The sequence below is a fragment of the Lepisosteus oculatus genome, chromosome 6, assembly GCF_040954835.1.
Source record: "Lepisosteus oculatus isolate fLepOcu1 chromosome 6, fLepOcu1.hap2, whole genome shotgun sequence".
In the NCBI taxonomy this organism is placed as follows: domain Eukaryota; kingdom Metazoa; phylum Chordata; class Actinopteri; order Semionotiformes; family Lepisosteidae; genus Lepisosteus; species Lepisosteus oculatus.
Window position 1 is genome coordinate 6501846 of NC_090701.1, and position 21390 is coordinate 6523235.

At 35.1% G+C, this 21390-nt stretch overlaps 1 protein-coding gene across 4 annotated transcripts in view; it reads left to right on the forward strand.

Annotated features, from left to right (window-relative positions):
• drosha (drosha ribonuclease III) overlaps positions 1-21390 on the forward strand; it is a 69559-nt gene that overhangs the window by 29147 nt on the left and 19022 nt on the right. For 2 of the 4 annotated variants that reach the window (XM_015354794.2, XM_015354796.2), the window contains 5 exons: positions 2024-2103; positions 9000-9044; positions 11639-11796; positions 15266-15371; positions 19934-20075. In XM_015354794.2, the coding sequence (XP_015210280.2) occupies positions 2024-2103; positions 9000-9044; positions 11639-11796; positions 15266-15371; positions 19934-20075 (531 nt within the window). The remainder of the gene's footprint in view (positions 1-2023; positions 2104-8999; positions 9045-11638; positions 11797-15265; positions 15372-19933; positions 20076-21390) is intronic. The other 2 variants (XM_015354795.2, XM_015354797.2) reach the window with 1 other exon arrangement.

Below are 21390 nucleotides of genomic sequence, written 5' to 3' on the forward strand. Positions count from 1 at the left end.
TTTAATACTTTAACCATCTTCACGTTATGTTAATGATCTTAATAAATCAAGTGTTTGTTTATATTATTGTTTTTGGTGTTATAAATATCTGTTCTGGAAATTGAAAATACTACAATTTTTAATCAATATATGCATCTATAGGTATACAGTATAACCTAGCTATTATACTCATTAACTTTTATTGTTACAGAATGCTTTATCATACAATAACTAGTATTCTGCATTTTTATAGTTTATTTTTTGTCACATGGCATGCCTTGAAAAAAATCTTCTTCGATTTATTACTTATTATCTTTAAGCTAAACAAATTCTCAAATAGTGTTTGACATCCATTTCTGTAAAAGTGCATCTGTCGCCCAAGGTTGTTTTCTGTTAAAAACAGTGCTATGTTTAGAATTCTGATTGCCACTTAACTCACCAATTAAGCACAGTTTTCTAATTATGAAGTTATCTGAGCCCGTCCATCTATCAGAATACACCCTGGATGGGATGTCCAGTTTATCACAGGGCTGACCCACAGGCACAAACACACACAAACACCCAGGTCAGTTTCTGCAGAAGCCAATTAATGTACCAGTATGTCTTTGAACCTGGAGCACCTGGAGCAAATCCCTATAGTCACAAGGAGAATATAAAAACTCCACACAGATAGCACCCCACAAATTGAACTCAGGACCCCAGTGCTGTGAGACAGCATTTCTGACCTCAGTGCCACCATTGTGCTGCCTGTTGTCTGTATCATCTGCTTCATATCACATTTGTTGGCAGTGGAAAGGATGGGTGATTTTATGCATCATGCTCTGGATATATCAAAATATTTATACTGTGGTCTTGTGATGGTGTGAATTAAACTGGGAATCCTGTTTCCTTTCATACATAACCTTATCACTTTGCACATACCATCCCAGAAGCACAGTCACATTTCTTACCATGCATGTGTTGCTACACCTTTGTTTTTTTCATTCTCAGGAGATAGCTTGGAATGCAGGAAAGAGGATGTGAGCTAAACATTTTCCACAGGCAAATCACACATTCTCTCATATATCAGATTCACTGCTTAGCTTTGAGCGATTAACTGTTGGTAATGATGCATACTGCGTTTAGAAAGTGTTTTCAATAGTGCTTGGGTTTTCATGATATCCGACAAAGCTCAGCTACAAAAGGTTATTTATTGTTGTTGGTGTCTAAAAATCTCAGTTAAGGCGGTCATTTTATAGCAAAAAATCTCATCATTTTGCTTTATTTAAATTAGGAAATATGTTGCCAAAATGAGAATAAATTGAGAATTTAGTGTTAAATTCAAAACCACAAAAGGCACTGAAATGATTGATGACTGACGTTCACCCCAGAAATTAATTTGAACTCATTGTTTCCCACACGTTTGGTGCATTTAATCAAAGTAAAGTAAGCAACTAATAAAAGAGCCTTATAAAAACAGACATTCATGCTTTCTTACATATAAGTAACTAGATTATATTGAAGTTAAGGCAAAAAATTAAACATTTAAATGACCACAAAGTACATCCCAAATGGTCTGTGTGTACGTTCCGTGTGTCATTAGATTTAAATTAAATGTTTAAGTTTTTTTGTTGTAAACTGTCATGTCAGATGAAGTCTTATTGTCTTGTATTGCTTTGGGCTAAGACATTTCTCACTTTCAATGTTGACTTGCATTATTTTTCTGTTTCTCAAAATTCAACATGGATGCTTAACATAGATGTTAAATCATCCTTTCAAAGAGAGAAACATTTAACATAGTTTGAATATGAATATTTAAATGTTCATCTAAATTATATTTAACAAAAAATGCATTTTATGCTTCTAGACCCTTCTCTGGTGCTATTATATTGAATAAATGTGCTGATCTGCATGGCTTAAAATCATATTATCTGAAGAGATTGCTTTGTGAGTATTCACACATGGAGATTACTACATATCTGGTTTTGCTGCAAGATTAAGCAATGCATTTTGTTTAAAGATGGCTATAATCCTGACTCTGATATTTATTTTACTTTATCTACAGGGGCGGTGTACTTGGAGGGTGGTTTGGAAGAGGCCAAAGAGTTATTTGGAAGGTTGCTGTTTAACAGTGAGGTAAAACATGTATGTAAAATAAATTGCTTTAGTTGATTTATATAAAATTTGGGTAGACATGCATACTTGATCTTATTTGGGACTTGTCATCAGTAGTTCTGTATCCTTTCTGTACCTTTCAGTGTCCTGTTCCACATGTTAGTTTTGATTTTCATCCAAAATTAAAATTATGTCTGTATGTTTCTGTGACTTTCAGATATTCCTAAATTACATTACTGACTTGTGATTTATCTTGTACTTAACCCAGTGTCAGCACTATTTTAAATATTTTATCTAAGCTAAAATTTTCCAGCTAGTTGTATGAATTAATAAGCTCCATGATATGTTGATCTTTCAAATTTCTGTAGCTTAGAAAGGGTAGATACTGTTTAACAACTGATTATGATAAAATCCATTTGCAAGGTTTTTACTTTGTACTACATTGCTTGCAAGGTCATCTTGGGCATAAGCCTTTCTAAATTAGCAGTAGCTGTGTACATCAGAAATAGAGGATTACTGAAGAACTATAAGACACCACACAGGTAGGATAATGTTTCTTATCCTTTTATGCCAGTAAAAAAAACGTATTCAAACAGCTGGTTTATTGTATCTTCTGATTAAGACAGAGATTAAATAAAACGTCTCCTAGCCTTACTTGGTTATTTGAACACTACTACACAGAGACGATTGCAGTGGATGGTACAAATTGAAAGGATAAACCAAGGGGGTGGGAGACTACTTTAAACATTACACTGATAGAGGCGAAGTTGGATCTTTTGGGTTTTTGTTGTCATTAATCGTCAGTAGTTTGCTTTTGTGTTGCTCACCATCTTGTGCAGGCCAAGTCATTCTGAGCAAGTGCTCCTTTTATTTCTGTCATGACAGAACCGTGATCTCCCTTCACCAAATATTTCCACTGCCTACGAGCAGTAATTAAACGAATTGGTCTGTGTGAGTGATTAGTGTGCATTTGCTTCTAATCTACAAAAAAGACTGTTGCAACAATTGAATGATTCTCCAAAACTGTGGGTGATTGCCTGCTCAGTGTGTACTAACATTCTGCCACCAGTAGAACCCGCCCTTCAAAATTTTCGCTAATTGTGTGACTCCTAAGTGAATAAAGTATAGCAGTTTTTATATGTTTGTTGAGGAGTATAATGGTGGTCAGTCTCATAGGATATTCCATTTTTAGTTTGGATGCTGAGCTCATATTCAGGGTTCCTAGTTGTGCTATCTCATACAGGGATCTTCTGTGTTGAATAGGTAAACAAAAAACATGAATCTCTTAGGGGTTCAGTGCCGTCACAAAAATATCTGATCAGGTGTATTCAGTTGCCGCTCTGTAAAATAATAGGTTTTTGTAATGGTTTATTGTGGAGGTTATGAAATTCAGTGGTAAATTCTGAATGACCTGAACACCTGGAAGTCAGATGGAAAGTTCAGTATTTTAAAAAGTCACTCAGTTAAGACAGAAGAACTACAAGTAATTAACTTATTTGTTGCTTTCTAATTAAAAAGTATGCTAAAACTATCCTAAAATTCTAAAAGTACTGCTACAGCTACATAAACAATGTTTAATATGATACCAATCCAAAATGATATGCTAAATAAATGCTATATAAGTACTATATTAAATATGTTATACAAATATGTTTTTCTATTTAATATGCATATGGGACAAATACATGAAAAGCCCAGAATAAAGTAAGGTTTGAAAATGAATAGAGGCATTATCCATGCTAATTGCTTTTCCCAATGTAAAGTCACTTAAGAATTCAGGATCCATCCATTCACCATCACCAGACTCCAGCAGTGCTACCTGCTGACAGAAAACACCCATAATGGACATAAAATGCAATCAACCGTTTATAACAACCCAATGTTAGAGCCGGGTTGTCAGACTCTTAAGGACCTCCTGAGGGATTGTATCCTCACCGTAGTAGCTACAGGTACTACTCAGTTTAGTGTCACTGAAGACCTATAAACCTAATTTCAGTCACCAGATGATCACTTGTACAGAGGTATCCGACTTGAATATATCCTGCAGCCTGTATACCATCTCAGTCCTTCAAATGTTCTTGTTAGAAATATGCTAAAGTATATTTAGGCCAAATAGCAGAGTATTGAATATGCTGAATATTCTGTTTATGTACCATCCATGTAATTAGTAGGTAACCAATTTCTAATTTAGATCTCTTTCATTTAAATGGCTTTTTCTGGAATGAATGAATGCTATGCACGTTAGCTGTTAAAATTTCTTCTTGAATATTGCAGGGCCTTATCTATTACTCATCATGACCACCATTGAGAATAGAGCTCATGTTATGCATTATAATTCAGGGCATTAGATTTAAATGAACAGAGAAAGAAGAGCAGTGCCGTTTTTTTTTTTAAATGTAGGTTTACTGAGGTCCAAGGTCATCTTTACTACCCCCACCCAGTAACTTCATATTAAAAAAATCATTGAATTATATTTCTGTGATTCTGCATTCAGAAATGGTTCTACTGCATAAATAAATGTAGCCAGAGTGGTGTTCCAATCACGTATATTATGGTGCACAAACATTTTCAAGTAAGAAGATTAAGATTTAAGTAAGTTAAATTTCACCGTAAAGGATCAGTTTTGTCATAAGACTGTGTAAAAACATTTTCAAATAACAGTATTTAAAACTAAGAACATACAGTATCCATGCCTAGCCATAGGTTTCATTCAATTAAACAGGTGCTTTCATTAATGCTACCTTCAGGTGAGCGACATCTTTAGAATGCACATTGTTAAGGAGTTAATATGTCTGTCTATCATCAGAAAGCCGTTTAACACAGACGCATAGGGCTCAAGGCAGGACTGCATCCTAGACAGGATGCCAAACATACGGAAAAGCACACGGGGAATTTAAAGATGCACAGAATAACTTAGCCAGCATGTCTCTGGGATGTGGGAGAAGGAGAATACAGATAAATCCCATGTGGGCCCTGGGAGAACCTGCAAACTCCACAAAAGGTCTGCTTCAGGTCAGAATTTCACCCTGGACCCAAAAGCTTTGAGACAGCAGCTATAACCCTCATACCACTGCACTGTCTTGTAAACAGTGCTTGTAATAAGGCATACAAATATAGAAAGTACAGAAAGCATCAGATTTTCATTTGCAATCCTGATTTTGTTTTTATTTTCCTGTATGATAGTATTATTTAAAATAAAACACATATAGGACATCTTTGATTTGCTGAGAGCAGGTCAGTTTGGCGGTGACACAGTATGTCTATAATAAGGGAGAGAACGTGTTGTGAGATGTGGCATTCCCATCAGTTCAGAAAGTAGTGCCTATAAAATTAATGCTAAATGGCTTGAGGTGAAAAATGGAGATCAATTGATTATGAGTTTAGCTGCTATAGTGATGTACCTCCATGTCACCCTTTGTGGCAGAAGGAATACATAATAAAGGGATCGTTTGCAATTAAGGCATTCACTGAACCATTTGAAATCATTAGATCCCCTCATTTAAAACATGATTGAAGTGTTTAAAACTAGGCTTTCTGAGAGAACAGCTGGCAGCACAGCTATTTAGACTGCATGTGCCTCTATGACCTTGACACTACAGCATCATTAAATTTGCTTTGAATTTTATGTATTTGTTTGTAAATGTTTTAGTTTGTAGGAATTTAAGTCTGCTTTTCTTCGTTTTGCATGCTAGGAATCTTAGATCCTCTGCACAATGTCTAATCTGTCAGTATCCTGTATTCCCGTCTCAAAGGATAACTGATCCAGTTATTCCAACATTGTGATTGTGACACCCAAATCTTCCTCATCAAGAATGGTACATAGTTAAGTCTTCAAATCCCAGAACAATGTACAAATGAATAGCGATGAAACATTTTGAAATGTACTGTCTATACATTGTTGTGTGTGTATAAAGATAAGAATTTATTTGACACTGTGCAAAAAAATAAGATGGGGTGGAAGCTGTAATATATAGATCTTGTTTTCGAAGACTTTCCTATCCTAGATATCCTGGACATTTTCTGAATTATAGACCAGTCAATGTTTACTTTATTTTTTTTTTATTGAAAATTTTCTAGGTATGCCAGCAGAGTGTGCTAGGCATACACTTTCTGAAATTCCTGTACAAATGTAGACAGATGCCTAGCTGTGCTGCTTGAAACAGTTGGACTACCAACATTTAGTTGGTATGATATTTTTACTGTTTTTAACAAATGAAAAATTAGAATTCATTGTGCTAACATGAGTAATTGTATCTGCTGTTTAATCTTTGAGGAAATTTATTGCTTTCTGCTAATAAGCTAGGGTTTTAAAGGTAAATGCTTTGCTGTATTCAAGGTCTCTTGTCTTTATCTCTCTTTATCAATGTCTCAGGCAGAATGGTTGAAAAAAAAAACTGTCCTTGTGGAAATAAGTAGATTCTTTATTACCAGGGTCTTTCAGAAATGTAATTCCTGCTCTCTTTCAGGTTCATTCTTAGTTGATTGGCTATAAAATGATCAGACATTTATCAGATAGGTTGTATTTCTTATGTGCCTGCATGTCTGTAATGTCTCTCAGACCAGGTAAAATGGACAAGACTGCCTCTCAAGACTAGTCTGTTTCAATAGTTTAGACAAACTCCATTAAGATGGAGTAAAGAAGAAACTGAATTAAGATTGATTTATTGGTTTACCCCATCTGGCTGAAGAAACAATAGGCTGACCTCAGTAACAAAGCTACACCACCCACAGCCAGATGGAATGAGGCCAAAGAGCTGCTGATGCATATTGCTGGATGGATACATGTTTTAGAAACCAACCTGGTACTTGGGCTCAGGTTCGAAGACGTGTGTAAGGTTTGGAGTTGCCTTCCTTTCAGCACCATTAAACTAAAGAAATTTGAATATTAACAATGAATTTTTGGCCTCGTTGCCTCTCATTATAAGAGATTAAAACAAAAATGTTTTTTTTTTACACCAAACTTTCTGTTAAGATTAACTTTAAATGAATAACTGTCATTTATTTTGGCAGTTTTCATTATCTTAATAAAATATCTTGGCCTGGAAAAGGTTAAATTGTAAACAAAGAAAATAAATTAAAATACTTACTAGAAAACTTTTCTCTGCCTCACACTTTGGACTGCCCTTCACTATGTACTATGTATACTGTACTATAAAGCATTTTAATGTAACAAGAGAGAAAGTTTAATTAATTTAATGTGAATATTTCTCTTGCAATCTTCAAAGTAATCTTTTTACATTTGTTAATACATAAGTGCTGTAATATGTACAAGATTCTTAAAAAATAATCTGAAAGCAAAAGGGTTTCGACATTTTGCTAGTTGTGTCACAGCAGTCCATTAGACAGCAGTGACAGGCAAGATCTGTTGCTGCTTTGATCTGTTAGCTACCAAAATAGTTTTTTAAATAAAGTTACGTCTTGAAAGCAGTGTGCTTACAGTACAGCTTTCAAAACTTGTTTGCTACAGCTAAAACTCTTAAGCCCCAATTTTGATTGCCTTTGTTGTTATTAATGCTGAGTATAAAGTGCTGTTTGCATTTTAGTCGGTGGCTGAACCTATGCTTTCCACACAGGTTCTGCATTGGTATTAGTGAAGATGATTGGCACCGTTTTTGATCAGTGGTCACATTGACGTTCCTTCACAATCCACCTTGGAAGCTTTTTCCTCTGTGTAATTCCCATTGAGTTCTACAGACTAAAACATTCAAAATCAAAAGCATAGTAAGGAAAAGACAAAATATAACAAGGAAAATGTATAGACAAAATACTAAACACAGATTATTTGTCCATTTGGATATATACACGTGTATAGATAGATAATACTTTATTAATCCCGTAGGGAAATTGATGTGTTACAGCAGTCCAGCCCAAGACGAGCAAAACAGACATCAGAATAGTTATAAAACAAAAGACAACAAAATAAATAAATAAAAAATAAATAAATACATAGGCATGTGAAAAATGTGATGATCATAATCACTGTAAAAACAATAAAATATGTGCAAAATGCGCATAGGTTTATACAGACTGATTGTCCAAAAAGTACAATGGAGCAAACATGCTGTCCATAGACGAGCAGATGAAGGGCTAACAGTCCTAGCCTAGGGCAGCGTTATACACCCTGACAGCCGTATGTATCAATATAATATATGCAGTATGTATCAATATATATATGTAGAAAACATTGGTTGTATCATTTCATCTATTGGATGTGCAAGGTACTGTGCTGCTATCTGCTGTTCTTGCATCCCTTCTTCTTTTCTGAGCTTGAGATCGCTGCCATAAAGGGCTTCCTAAAAGGCATGTTCAAGGCTCAATATCAGCTGCGAGGTTTACCTCTATCTCTGCACTGGTTGGTTTAGTCCAAAAAAAGCGGTGCTTTTGCAGATAATCACTCTCTTGGTACAGGCCGTTCCCTCCAGTGCAATGGCTGTGTTTCCACGGGTTCTCGCACCCAGGGGGTTAAAAATGAGGCCTCTCAATCAAAAGAGTCTAATTTTTCACACACTGTTTGCTTCTTGCAAGATTTGCGCTGTTTTTACAGGATTTTACAGTTCCTACTTTGCCAATATTACAAAACAGTGTTTGAAAGTACAGCCGGTAAATCAATTGTGTAAAATGCTTACTTTTTATATAATGTTATTATGGCTGGAATTTATTGACTTTGCTGCACTATACAAATGAAAGGGGAGAAAACGGTGAAAAGAAAAAAAAAGCTGCAACCAAATTGCTTTTAAAATGAATGTTGTGATTTTATTGGTAGACTCTGCCTTTTATTTTCGTTCCAGACAGTCCTCCAGCTCTGGCATATTAGCTATTCCCTCTATTACAAATGGAACAACAATTCATTTAGTGTTATTTTATCCTCTCCAAAGGAGGTTTAAATGGTTCCCCGGAGTACTAAATGTTATTTTTACTATCTGCAGGACCTGCGGGAGGTATGGCTTAATTATCCACCACATCCACTACAAGTACGTTCCCTTGTTTTCTTTCTTATGGACTTAATGTGTTTGCTTCTGCAGTAGTAAGTATATGTAATATAAAAAAGTAGCTTAAATGATATTACAACCCTAGGACTCAAAAATAAATATAACTGTCTGTCGTGTGGCTTGGCATTTCCTTCATTGCTGTTGTCCTGGAGATAAAAAATAAAAATGTGAAAGTTTGTACAGAGCATTAAGTTATATTGCCTTCAAGTGCGTGCTTCAAAAAAATGGGCAAAATATTATAGTCATCCATATATTGGAGGGTTTTTCTAAAATTAACTATGTTAGTTTACTTAAGAACAAAGAAGAAACTAAACTAGAAACCTTTACAATCATAAACATAAGACTGCTTACTCATATAAAGGATTTTATAAAAATTGTAATAAAATAGTTTGGTGTTGTTTTCCTTAATTATATCGAGTTACATTGTATAACATTTACAGTTAGTTACAATAGTTATAAAAAATATATAATTTGGTAAACTTCATATATTGAAATAAAAATATATTTTTTTCCTATTTCTATAATATGGTATTGTTTTAATAGATTTACACATAGAAATACGGTTTATAACTAGCACCCTAAATTCTGTTTGTTTATGTACTGCTAAATCTGATCATTTATGATACCATATTAAAACAGTTATGGTAGTTTTCTTACATAGTTTAATTATTTTTTTGGGTTAATTTTATATTTTTCATTTTTGTTCTTTGAGTTTTTGTTCTTCAAAAAAATCTTACACACATGTGACAATATACTAATTAGAAACAGCCAGTGATAGTCATTTATAATTGAAACTTGGGATCGCAGATGAAATATTTTATCACAGGACACAAGGAGTGGCTTGTGATAGGCTATTCACCCTAACCGTATCTATTTGTGCTACATACTGTAAGCTGGAAGAAAAAAAGATCTGTGAAACGAACAAAAATAAGCTATTTTAAAGAAAATCTAGAAAAAAAAACGAATTCAACTTGTTTTATCTCTTGGTTGCTGATGTTCCTCAAGATTGCCGTGCTAGTTGCTCCCAAAAAAACTAAAATAAATGTTTCAAAAACATTTATATTAGCAAAGCACATCCTTGGAGGCTGTAAAAGAGAATGTGAAATCGAAAGATTAGTGCTTCCTTCCTTACTCCAGATGCCACAAAATCCTGGACACACAGTGCAGCTATCTCCATTTCCATAAATGGCTTTTCCTACAGCATTGAATTCTTTTTACCAGTGCATAGAAACCAAGGTTGAAGAGTCTTCAAAACCTTGTGTTCCTCAGTAAGGCGAACAGGCTAGACAATAGCAAAGAAAAACAATTGGAAATGAAATGTTATGGAATGAAATAATATGACACTGAAAAATCTATAGCCTTCACCCTTGACACCCACATTGACAGATAATTAAGGCCTGAATAAACTAAGTAAAAACAGATGTAGGTTTAATCCCATAAACTGCTCTTTTTGTTATTATTTGCCTTTAATACAGAATAAAAAATCGGTATGTGTTTTTTCTTTTCAACCTTTATTGAAATGTGACAAGGTTGTATGTTGTGTATTTCTAATCCACAAATAATATATACTGCTGAGGATATTTAAAAAAAATCTAATTTTTGAGTGATACAAGTTCTAAGGTTTTGGAACAGCTGAATTTCCCCATTAATTGACAAATTGAACATCAAAAAAGCCTATCACTCTAATCATACATGTATGTTTTTAGAACAATAAAATATATCAACTTTTGATATTGATTGAGATTTTTTCAATGCCGGTTTGATAAAGTGAACATTCGTGATTGGTCCCACTAGAGTGACTTTAACTGTTGGATTAGCATTAGATTGCCTTATTAGTTAGAGAGTTGATCAGACACTGATAGGCGATGAGATGATTTAGCCTATTTGATGTTAGGCCTTGTCAAAAACTCTTAGAAATATGTCATTTTATTTTGTTATGTTTGTGAAGTCTCCATAACGTGTACTGTTAAATTAGAAGCCTATTTATTGATTAAGTAAAGTGATACTGTTAAATGCTGTTGAATCTTGAGCAGAGTTCCATTGTAAATAATATGAGCAAAACAGGAATTTGAGCTCAGGAATTTAGCCGAATGTCTTATTTTCCTCCTTGATTACCTCACCAATGTATGCTTTAATGTGACTTGTAAATTAATAAATCAGTTCTCTTTTATTTTATAAATTAAAATATTCCAGTTCATTATATTACTGAATATTCAGGTTAATTACTGTGTAGCCTCCTTTTAAGCGTGCCAAATGCTCAGCACGTTGTGTGAAAGTATGAACTGCAGCTGACACTTTTCTTGGGGGCTACAAGAGCAGGTAATTCATTAAGCTTGATATTTCACCTCTCTTAGTGGCTTGAAACATCACAAACAAAAATAATCTAAAGTTGTACCCTCTTGACATGATTAATCCTTTGGAAAAAAAAATTCTGCAGTTTAGAAGACCTTTTGCTAAGGTGGCATTTTTTAAGCCAATCCCAATCAAATAGAGGTTAAATATAGGACTGGTTCTCATTTTGTTGAAGTATTTATGGTGAGCACTTACTTTTTTTAATCTGCTGTGTGTCTCGCTAGGTTCAAGAGCCAAACACTGATAGGCAACTCATTGAAACATCTCCAGTGTTGCAAAAGCTGACAGAATTTGAAGAATCCATCGGAGTGCTTTTCACACATGTTCGCCTGTTGGCACGAGCTTTCACCTTGCGTACTGTGGGATTTAATCATCTGACTCTGTAAGTCTGAATAAAAATGATAAATGACATTTTATCCCTCAGGATGTTCACTTTTGAATACATTGACAGTGCTGGTTTTTGAGTTTAATTTTTGATCATCCTCTTTTCCTTTCTCACCTTAAATGTTATGAAGTTTTCTCTATGTATGTAATGTACTTTAAAAAAGTTAGAGGTTGCATTTGCACATTTGGCAGATACCTTTATATTTTAAAGACAGTTGCTGTCAAAAATATTCATCCCCTTGGACTTTTCCACTTTTCACTGTTAATCATAATGTAATTAATTGTGGTTTTTTGCCAATGATAGACACACAAAGTGAAAACACAATTCTAGAAATACTCCTAAATAAAATAACAAAATAGATTGCATAGGTTTTCAATGGCAAATTAAATACACTGATTTAAATGCAAACAGGAGCATAGTGTTCAGACGTAGAACATAAGCTTATTTGTATTTTGTGAAAACTTATACACTGTATGTTTTTATACTGTATAATGCTTAACTATACCTTTTTAAATCCCTTATTATTATATGAAGAGTCGATGGACTATAATTGTCACCCTTGTACAAGGTTGCGAATTTGCTTAAGTAGAGTCTCAACGAATTTCATTTAGTCCCTTTGCTTTGTAATGCACTTTTTTGTTGTTAAGTTTGGAATATGGAGAGTAGCGGCACTGACATGATTAGATTTGGTTGTGTGCAGGAAACATATGTCTGTATTCATAAAAGCTTTGCAGCTCTGCTAGGTCACCTCTTGTTTTCTTTTCCTGGAAAACAAATTTGTACTCTACTGTATGCTACCAGTCATTGACAATAAGACAAACATCTTTTATCTCAAATCTAAGACATTGCAGTAGATCTTAAATAGGCAAAGAAGTGGTAATTGCAGGTAGAGCTGATATCCCCAGTACTTCTGGGGGTGACAGTCCTCACTTTAAACTGTTGGGTCTTATCACTTTCCCTGATTACTTTGTCACTTAAGCTAAAAAAAACATCCATTCCCATTTATAACTAGGTTGTGATTTATGGTATTTCCAAATATTTTCCCACTAGGCTATCATTGCAGATGTCTATTTTCTATGTTTTTTTAGCTTGACCAATGTGAATAAAATATTGCATTCATTCTGCTTTTAATGCTGTTTAGTGGAGAATCTCTAAATATGTATATGAAAGAACATCCTACCTGTATGATTTAACTACCAACCAACTAATCTACATTGTCTCCCCCTCAGCAGTTGGGTTCATGTGATTTCTTAGAAATTGTGGAGAAACAAATCTGTTTAGCCCTCAGAAAAAAGAATGCATCTCTGTTTCTATTTTTAATAGCAGCATCTTTTGAAGGGCAGTTGTCTTTTTTTCAGTCCAGTCAGCTAACATTCCACTAGATAATATAAGTGAGAGGTCAGTCTGTGGCTATTGCAATCAATGCTTTCAAACTATAAGACCTGTTATGATAGAATAACTAACCATTTCATACTAAAAGAGCCCTGGAGTTAAAAATACAGTTGGTAAAGCATTCCACTCCTTCATGGCAGTATTTGTTTAAAAAAACACAGAGAAAGTATTACGAATTGTGCAGATCTGTCCCTGAAACCCATCTGATTTGGTTTACCCTTGGAGCCTATGAGGGTATTTTAGATCAAAGCCAGGACTGGAAAAAGACTTTAGTTGCAGCCTTTCCTTCAATTTTTGTCCCTGCTAATGTAGTGCACAGGCTATGTTAAAGTGAATGCAAGAGATCTCAGATATTTTGATAACCTTTTTTCTAATATCTCTCCATTAGACTAAATTTAGTCATTTAAATAATGTCAAGGCTTTTCATTGCAATTAAGAGTTAATTTCCATGTGAACAGATTACTTATTTGGAAAAAATAAGTGAAGAAATATCATAATCGCAGTTATACTGTTTTAAACACGTTTGACATTATTTTTAAAAAATATTTTCTCATTCAATCCAAGTATGAGTTAAGCCATCAAGGTCCTCTGTTTCCTATTTATAAATCTTTTTCATCATCAGACTTAAGGTTTTAATTAGCCTGCTTCCTGCTGCAGCTTAGCACATCTAACACATTAGATATCAAGGATGATCTGAAATGTGAAATACATGCCTGTAGTGTTCACTAAAAGCTTTTACAGAAAACTACAACAATGAACTTTGATTTTAACTCTTATATTTGTTTAAGAGATAACTGTCATTGTCTTGGATGTTTTTAATGTATAAGACATTGTATAGTTGGTTTCACCATGTTGAAACTCAACCATAACCTATGACTCCCTTTAATCTTAACCCAATAATGTGGTTTGCATACTTAACTTAAACTCTGCAAATGTTTTTTTTTTTCATGTAGTCAATGCCTTTTAACCACCTTTGAGTTTTAAACAGTAATCCCCAGTTTACATAAAATGCGAAACATGCATTATCTTAGAATTTCTGTTTTTTGTGGGCCTTGGGTTTCGCTAAAGAGACAAACATCTTTTATCTCAAATGTAGGACATTACAGTAGATCCCAAATAGGCAAATGATAAGTGCAGTTAGAACTGATATAGCCATCACTTCTGAAATGGATAAAGTGCCGACAGTTGTTATAGTGGCCAAACTTGTTCATATTGGAATTTGTTATAAATTTGCTCTTTGTTAACTATGGAATTTCTAACAAATTGCGGTGTAAATCAGTTTGGTCATCTAAACTGATCTGACATGTCATCAGCAGAATGAGTACAGCTCCCACCAGTCTGACAAGCTTGCAAGTGCCTGTACAAACACAGGAGGTATATGGTCAAGCAAAAGGTTCTGTAGCTGTCGATACATCCCCGTCACCTCTTCTGGTGATTAGTCGGTTTTTTACTGCAAAAACATGATTGTTTTTGTCAAAGAAATGTATGTCTTAGACAAAGAATGTTTCTGCTTTTAAATTCTACTCTGTTAAGATGATTACGCTCATTTTGCTGAAAAAGAATGCCCGTTTATAAATAAAACATGTCAAATGGAAATTAGACAAGTAATTATCAAACATATTGAAAACAAACCACAGTCATTGCAACACTTGGATAAGGCTCATCTGGCTGTGATGCAGATAGATTCACTTGCTGGGATACACAGATGGTCTTATAAATTTTTGTATCAGTCATATTAATCAGAAACATAATATTCCACTAATCAGTTAAGCAAAATGGTTTTCTTGTTAACCGTGTAATACACATTCCTTGATGCATATAAATATGAGTGCAGCATAATTGTCATTAATTCCTTTGACTTCTGAATATGTTTTTATACTGATATTAAGCATATGTGCTCCTCTTGTGTTCTGTAAATGTTTTAAAAAAGAAAGTGTCTCCTTCACTTACAAGTGCCATTTTATTATACTTTACATATCACTTATTTTTTAGCTTGAAAAATGCCTTTTAATTTCAGTTAATGGTAATGTAATGACTTTCAAGAGCTTACACTCATCTGTCCACTTTTCTTTAGAGGCCACAATCAGAGGATGGAGTTCCTGGGAGATTCAATCATGCAATTGGTAGCCACTGAGTACTTGTTCATCCATTTCCCAGACCACCACGAAGGGCACTTAACGGTGAGGATAATGAATGTCTGTGGTAGATTAAATAAAATGCCTGGGACTTGCATGACAGAGGCCATTGGAGACTTGATGGGCTTAACTGAACTCTTAGTCAAAAATTAGCATCTGAGCACTGGATATCTGATAGATGCACAAGAGCATGACTTTAAAGGTGGGTTGGTTAAAATCTTTGGAACAAAATACTGTGGCAAGTATGGATAGCTTGCTTTTCAAATGGTGCCATCATTTACTTTCTTTTACTGAGACCCAGCTGCTATAGAGATCCATTTTAGTAATAACGAAACAGAAGCAAAACACTGAGAGACATGAACCTTTTAGATCTTTAGCAGTAAACTAAGCACACTTAATTTCGCATATGGCTAAATAAGAGGAAAAGAGAAAACCACTTCACAAATGGTACCATTATTTGGCAGGCAAAGTGTATCCATTCCTTGTTTATTTAAACTCTCTAACTTTGTTCTATAAAACAGACTTAAACAAAATACCCTTTCAAAAGTAGGACATACATTTTAATATTGCCTCTTTGAAACAAAGTTTGGTAGCCATGCTGTGTACTTTATAAATCATAGGGTTGTAATGTTAATGCAATTTTACTTCTAAGCACTTTTTAAAAAAACTCAATAGCATGGATTACACAAAAGTGAAAAGAAAAGCACAGCAAATTGACCATGTAAAACCAGGAGCGAAACTAAATTATATGTTAAAAGCTACAATAAAAAGCTTGGTCTATAAGTGATTTTTAAAGATATAGACAGTTACAGACTCTACAATACATAAAAAAGTTACAAGAGAAAGCCGTTTTGCCAGTCTAGCCTGTTTAATTGCTAGTACATAATTAATCTAAAGACCTTAACCAGCCATTTATTGAAATTTACTTAATTCTGTCAGTCATCTCAGCTTTAACAATATAGCTGGGTTACTTGTTCCATGCTCCCACTAACCTATAGTTTGTGTAACGAAGAACCTACTACTGTATTTGTGGTTGCATTTGGACTTCCACATAGTTTACATGTGTATTTCATGGTTTGTGTGTCACCATCTGTTCTGGAAATGTCTTTATGAAATACTGCACCTTGAATCAGGTCCTCTTGTAGTCTTCTCAAGAATAAAAAGATTAAACTGTTTCAGCCTCTAAGTGTAGGACATTACTTTGAACCCACAGATTATCTGAAGTAGTGGCAGAGTAGGTTTCTTTTGTAAAGTATTGGAAATATTTTGTACACAATTTCATAAATGCAGTCTTATTCCATACAACTTTAACACCTCACCTCATTCTTATATGTAAGTAGACTCATCAAGTGTTTCTCATATAAGTTTAGCATATTTTTACTACCTGCGTACAACACCCTGCACTTGACAATAAATGTAATCTACCAAGTGTTTGCCAGATCCTGAATTTGGGCAATTTTCTCTTTTCTCTTTCCAGTCCAATCAACTGAATGTAATAATACAGTGCCTTGCGAAAGTATTCGGCCCCCTTGAACTTTTCAACCTTTTGCCACATTTCAGGCTTCAAACATAAAGATATAAATTTTTTATTTTATGTGAAGAATCACCAACAAGTGGGACACAATTGTGAAGTGGAACGAAATCTATTGGATTTTTGAAACTTTTTTAACTAATAAAAAAATGAAAAGTGGGGCGTGCAAAATTATTCGGCCCCTTTACTTTCAGTGCAGCAAACTCACTCCAGAAGTTCAGCGAGGATCTCTGAATGATCCAATGTTGTCCAAAATGACTGATGGTGATAAATAGAATCCACCTGTGTGTAATCAAGTCTCTGTATAAATGCACCTGCTCTGTGATAGTCTCAAGGTTCTGTTGAAAGCGCAGAGAGCATCATGAAGACCAAGGAACACACCAGGCAGGTCCGTAATACTGTTGTGGAGAAGTTTAAAGCCGGATTTGGATACAAAAAGATTTCCCAAGCTTCAAACATCCCAAGGAGCACTGTGCAAGCGATCATCTTGAAATGGAAGGAGTATCAGACCACTGCAAATCTACCAAGACCTGGCCGTCCCTCTAAACTTTCAGCTCAGACAAGGAGAAGACTGATCAGAGATGCAGCCAAGAGGCCCATGATCACTCTGGATGAACTGCAGAGAACTACAGCTGAGGTGGAAGAGTCTGTCCATAGGACAACAATCAGTCGTACACTGCACAAATCTGGCCTTTATGGAAGAGTGGCAAGAAGAAAGCCATTTCTCAAAGATATCCATAAAAAGTCTCGTCTAAAGTTTGCCACAAGCCACCTGGGAGACACCCCAAACATGTGGAAGAAGGTGCTCTGGTCAGATGAAACCAAAATCGAACTTTTTGGCCACAATGCAAACGATATGTTTGGCGTAAAAGCAACACAGCTCATCACCCTCAACACACCATCCCCACTGTCAAACATGGTGGTGGCAGCATCATGGTTTGGGCCTGCTTTTCTTCAGCAGGGACAGGGAAGATGGTTAAAATTGAGGGGAAGATGGATGCAGCCAAATACAGGACCATTCTGGATGAAAACCTGTTGGAGTCTGCAAAAGACCTGAAACTGGGACGGAGATTTATCTTCCAACAAGACAATGATCCCAAACATACAGCAAAATCTACAAAGGAATGGTTCACAAATAAACGTATCCAGGTGTTTGAATGGCCAAGTCAAAGTCCAGACCTGAATCCAATCGAGAATCTGTGGAAAGAGCTGAAAACTGCTGTTCACAAACGCTCTCCATCCAACCTCACTGAGCTCGAGCTGTTTTGCAAGGAAGAATGGGCAAGAATTTCAGTCTCTCGATGTGCAAAACTGATAGAGACATACCCCAAGCGACTTGCAGCTGTAATCGCAGCAAAAGGTGGCTCTACAAAGTATTAACGCAAGGGGGCCGAATAATTTTGCACGCCCCACTTTTCATTTTTTTTATTAGTTAAAAAAGTTTCAAAAATCCAATAGATTTCGTTCCACTTCACAATTGTGTCCCACTTGTTGGTGATTCTTCACATAAAATAAAAAATTTATATCTTTATGTTTGAAGCCTGAAATGTGGCAAAAGGTTGAAAAGTTCAAGGGGGCCGAATACTTTCGCAAGGCACTGTATAAGTGAGAGGTCAGTTGCATTCAATGATTTCAAACTACAGGATCTGATGTGATAGAATAACTAACCAATGTAGATGAAAATGGGCCCCAGAGTTAATAACACAGTTGGAAGAGCTTCCCACTCTTTCATGGCAGTATTTGGATTTTTTTTTTTAATCCAGTAAAAGTATTATGAATTGTGTAGATCTTTCCCTGAAACCCATCCGATATGCTTTACCCTTGGAGCCTGTAAGGGTATGTTAGATCAAAGCCAGGACTGGAAAAAGACTTTAGTTGCAGCCCCTCCTTCAATTTTTCCCTACTAGTGTAGTGCACAGGCAATGTTAAAATGAACACAAGAGATGTTAGATAGTTTAATAACCTGTTTTCATTGCAATTAGGAGTCACACCTTACACTTAACAATAAATGTAATTTACCAGGTGTTTGCCTGGTCCTGGATTTGTGCTAAATTATTATTATTTTTTTAATTCTCTTGCATCATATACAGTGGTTGATAATCCTCCTGGTTTGGCATCATCTGAAAAATTACCTTGTTTGTAAACCATGTCTAGACCATCGGTATAAATTGGAAAGAGCAATTGTCTGCATACTGTATATATCCCTTAGGAACATCACTTATATAGCCCCAATTTGTGCATGGGCCCCCTATCTGTACACTCCCCATCTGTACAGCCTGATGGTTTACCACAAATAGGAAATCGGTACGTCTGCACATATAACAAAAGGTCCCTTACTTAAGGCCTTGCGTAGATGTCTTGTGTGCTCCGATTACCTAGAGGTTCTATAATCCCAGTCTTATTAAGAAGAAGCTATCTAGCAGTGCTTCTCTCCCTTCTGTTCTTTTTCTCTAATCTGTCGTATCTCTCACCGGTTCCTTTTATTCTGTATGGGGGCCTACTTTGATTATGTCACACTCCCTGTGAACACTGACTTAATTTTTTAACCACAACCACTTAACTTCTAGTTGGAAATTAGTAAACATTCTTGGCCACCTGGAAGCCTTTGTGACTGCCTGAAGTTATAAAATAAAGGGACATAAGTGTTTCAGTATCACATAGACGGAGTAAGAGTCTTAACTTACTAATGATACTCGCATTTAATAAGGAAGACACTGTTACCTTCCTATAATTCACTTCAAATTACAACAGAAATAACACAAATGCTTGTAACTTTTAGCATGCATTTGATGTCAGCAAAATCAACAGCACAGATATCACTAGCTTTGCGAAGCTCATGTTGATAACCTATGAGCATAACATCCATATTGTAATACTTAAACTTCACAAAGGTCTGTTTCCTTTTTTTAATACTACAGTCAAGGTATGAAAGGCATTTACAATACAAATCTAACAATTCTAATGAAGCTACAGTCCAGCATATTCTTGGTGATTTGAGTAAAGCTGACTTCGTAGAAACATCATGTGCTCCGTGTTCTCTCTTTTTAAAATGTGTTGTCTTGTTTCACTTGTTTAGTTGCTGCGAAGCTCACTGGTGAATAACAGGACCCAAGCCAAAGTAGCAGAAGAGCTGGGCATGCAGGAGTATGCGATAACCAACGACAAAACAAAAAGACCTGTAGCTCTCAGAACAAAGACCCTAGCGGATCTTCTGGAATGTAAGGCGCTTAAGTGTTTTTTTTTTACAGGAATATTTAATAGCATGTGTGTTCTTAAGATAACTGGAGCATGGTTTTTACCATGGTTAGTCTGGCTAGTGCTTACAGCTTATGGAATAGCGCTGGTTTTGGAAGCTGAAACAACATTCTTCGTCAGTAGGCCTCCTGTGTCTGGTTACATTTGAAAAAAAAAAACAATTTTACATTATATGGTCTTATTATTTAAGAAGTCATTATTAAGTCATACAATAACTTAAAATACATATACTTAGAGGCATTAAAATGCAACAAGTACTAATGTTCATTTGTTATGTGTTTAATACTTCTCAGTATTAATGGTGTCCAGGTTGATTGGTATGATACAGAATGTAATGTGTTTTAGTTACTCAAATCTTAGACCACATTCAAATGAAATGGATCTCATTTTACTGAAAACACTCCTTTTTTCCTTTGCTCTTCTATACCTGATTCTAGATATTTTCAAATTCCTGAGCTGAAATTAGATTTCTTTTTGCATTTTTGTGCATGCAAGTGTATCTGAAGTTCAGGTGAGAGAGACGTCAGTGTAACTTCTAAGTGTTTCCACTTTAGAATGTATTACAACAGTTTTGGGTTTGAGAGTAAAACTGACTAAGAAAGAAATAGGCTAGAAAAGTTGTATTTGTTCTTTTTTATTGCTTTATAATTTAAACTATAATCTAAACAGTATAAATGTAGTCTAAAGTAATGTTATATAACCTCTATTCAAGAAAAATTCACACTATGAAATACCAATCATTCTGGCAAAAGCTTAGCTATACATTTTGTCCCAAATGACAGCACATCTTCCAGATAAATGCCTCCTCTGAATGTACCTTTGCAATTATTTATTTTTTATATTAAGGCTGCCTCAGCTTCTTTGAGCTGCCTGATGTACCTGGAGGCCTTCCTGTCTAAGTGATGCCCATGCTGAACTCTGCATTTATGGCTTAGATGATACAGCTGGAGTACTGCCACCTACATGTGTAGATTTCATTTCATATGTATGCATTTTAAATACAGGATGATATTTATGTTTTGCTTAGTAAGATGGCTCATTCTTTGAATAATCAATGTGGTTTTGGCATGACTGTCAAATGTATCTTACATTGGGTAATACTTTGCGTTGGTCCTGGAAAGAAAGGATTTGAGGCAATATTTCACTTAATGGCTAATATATTAATTGTTTTATTTGATAAATAAGTACACATCTGTATTTATTCAGGCTTCTTTAAAGATAATTGAAAAATCTGCTGCAGCTAAAATCTTGGTGTCATTTTAGTTCTTGCCCCTGCAT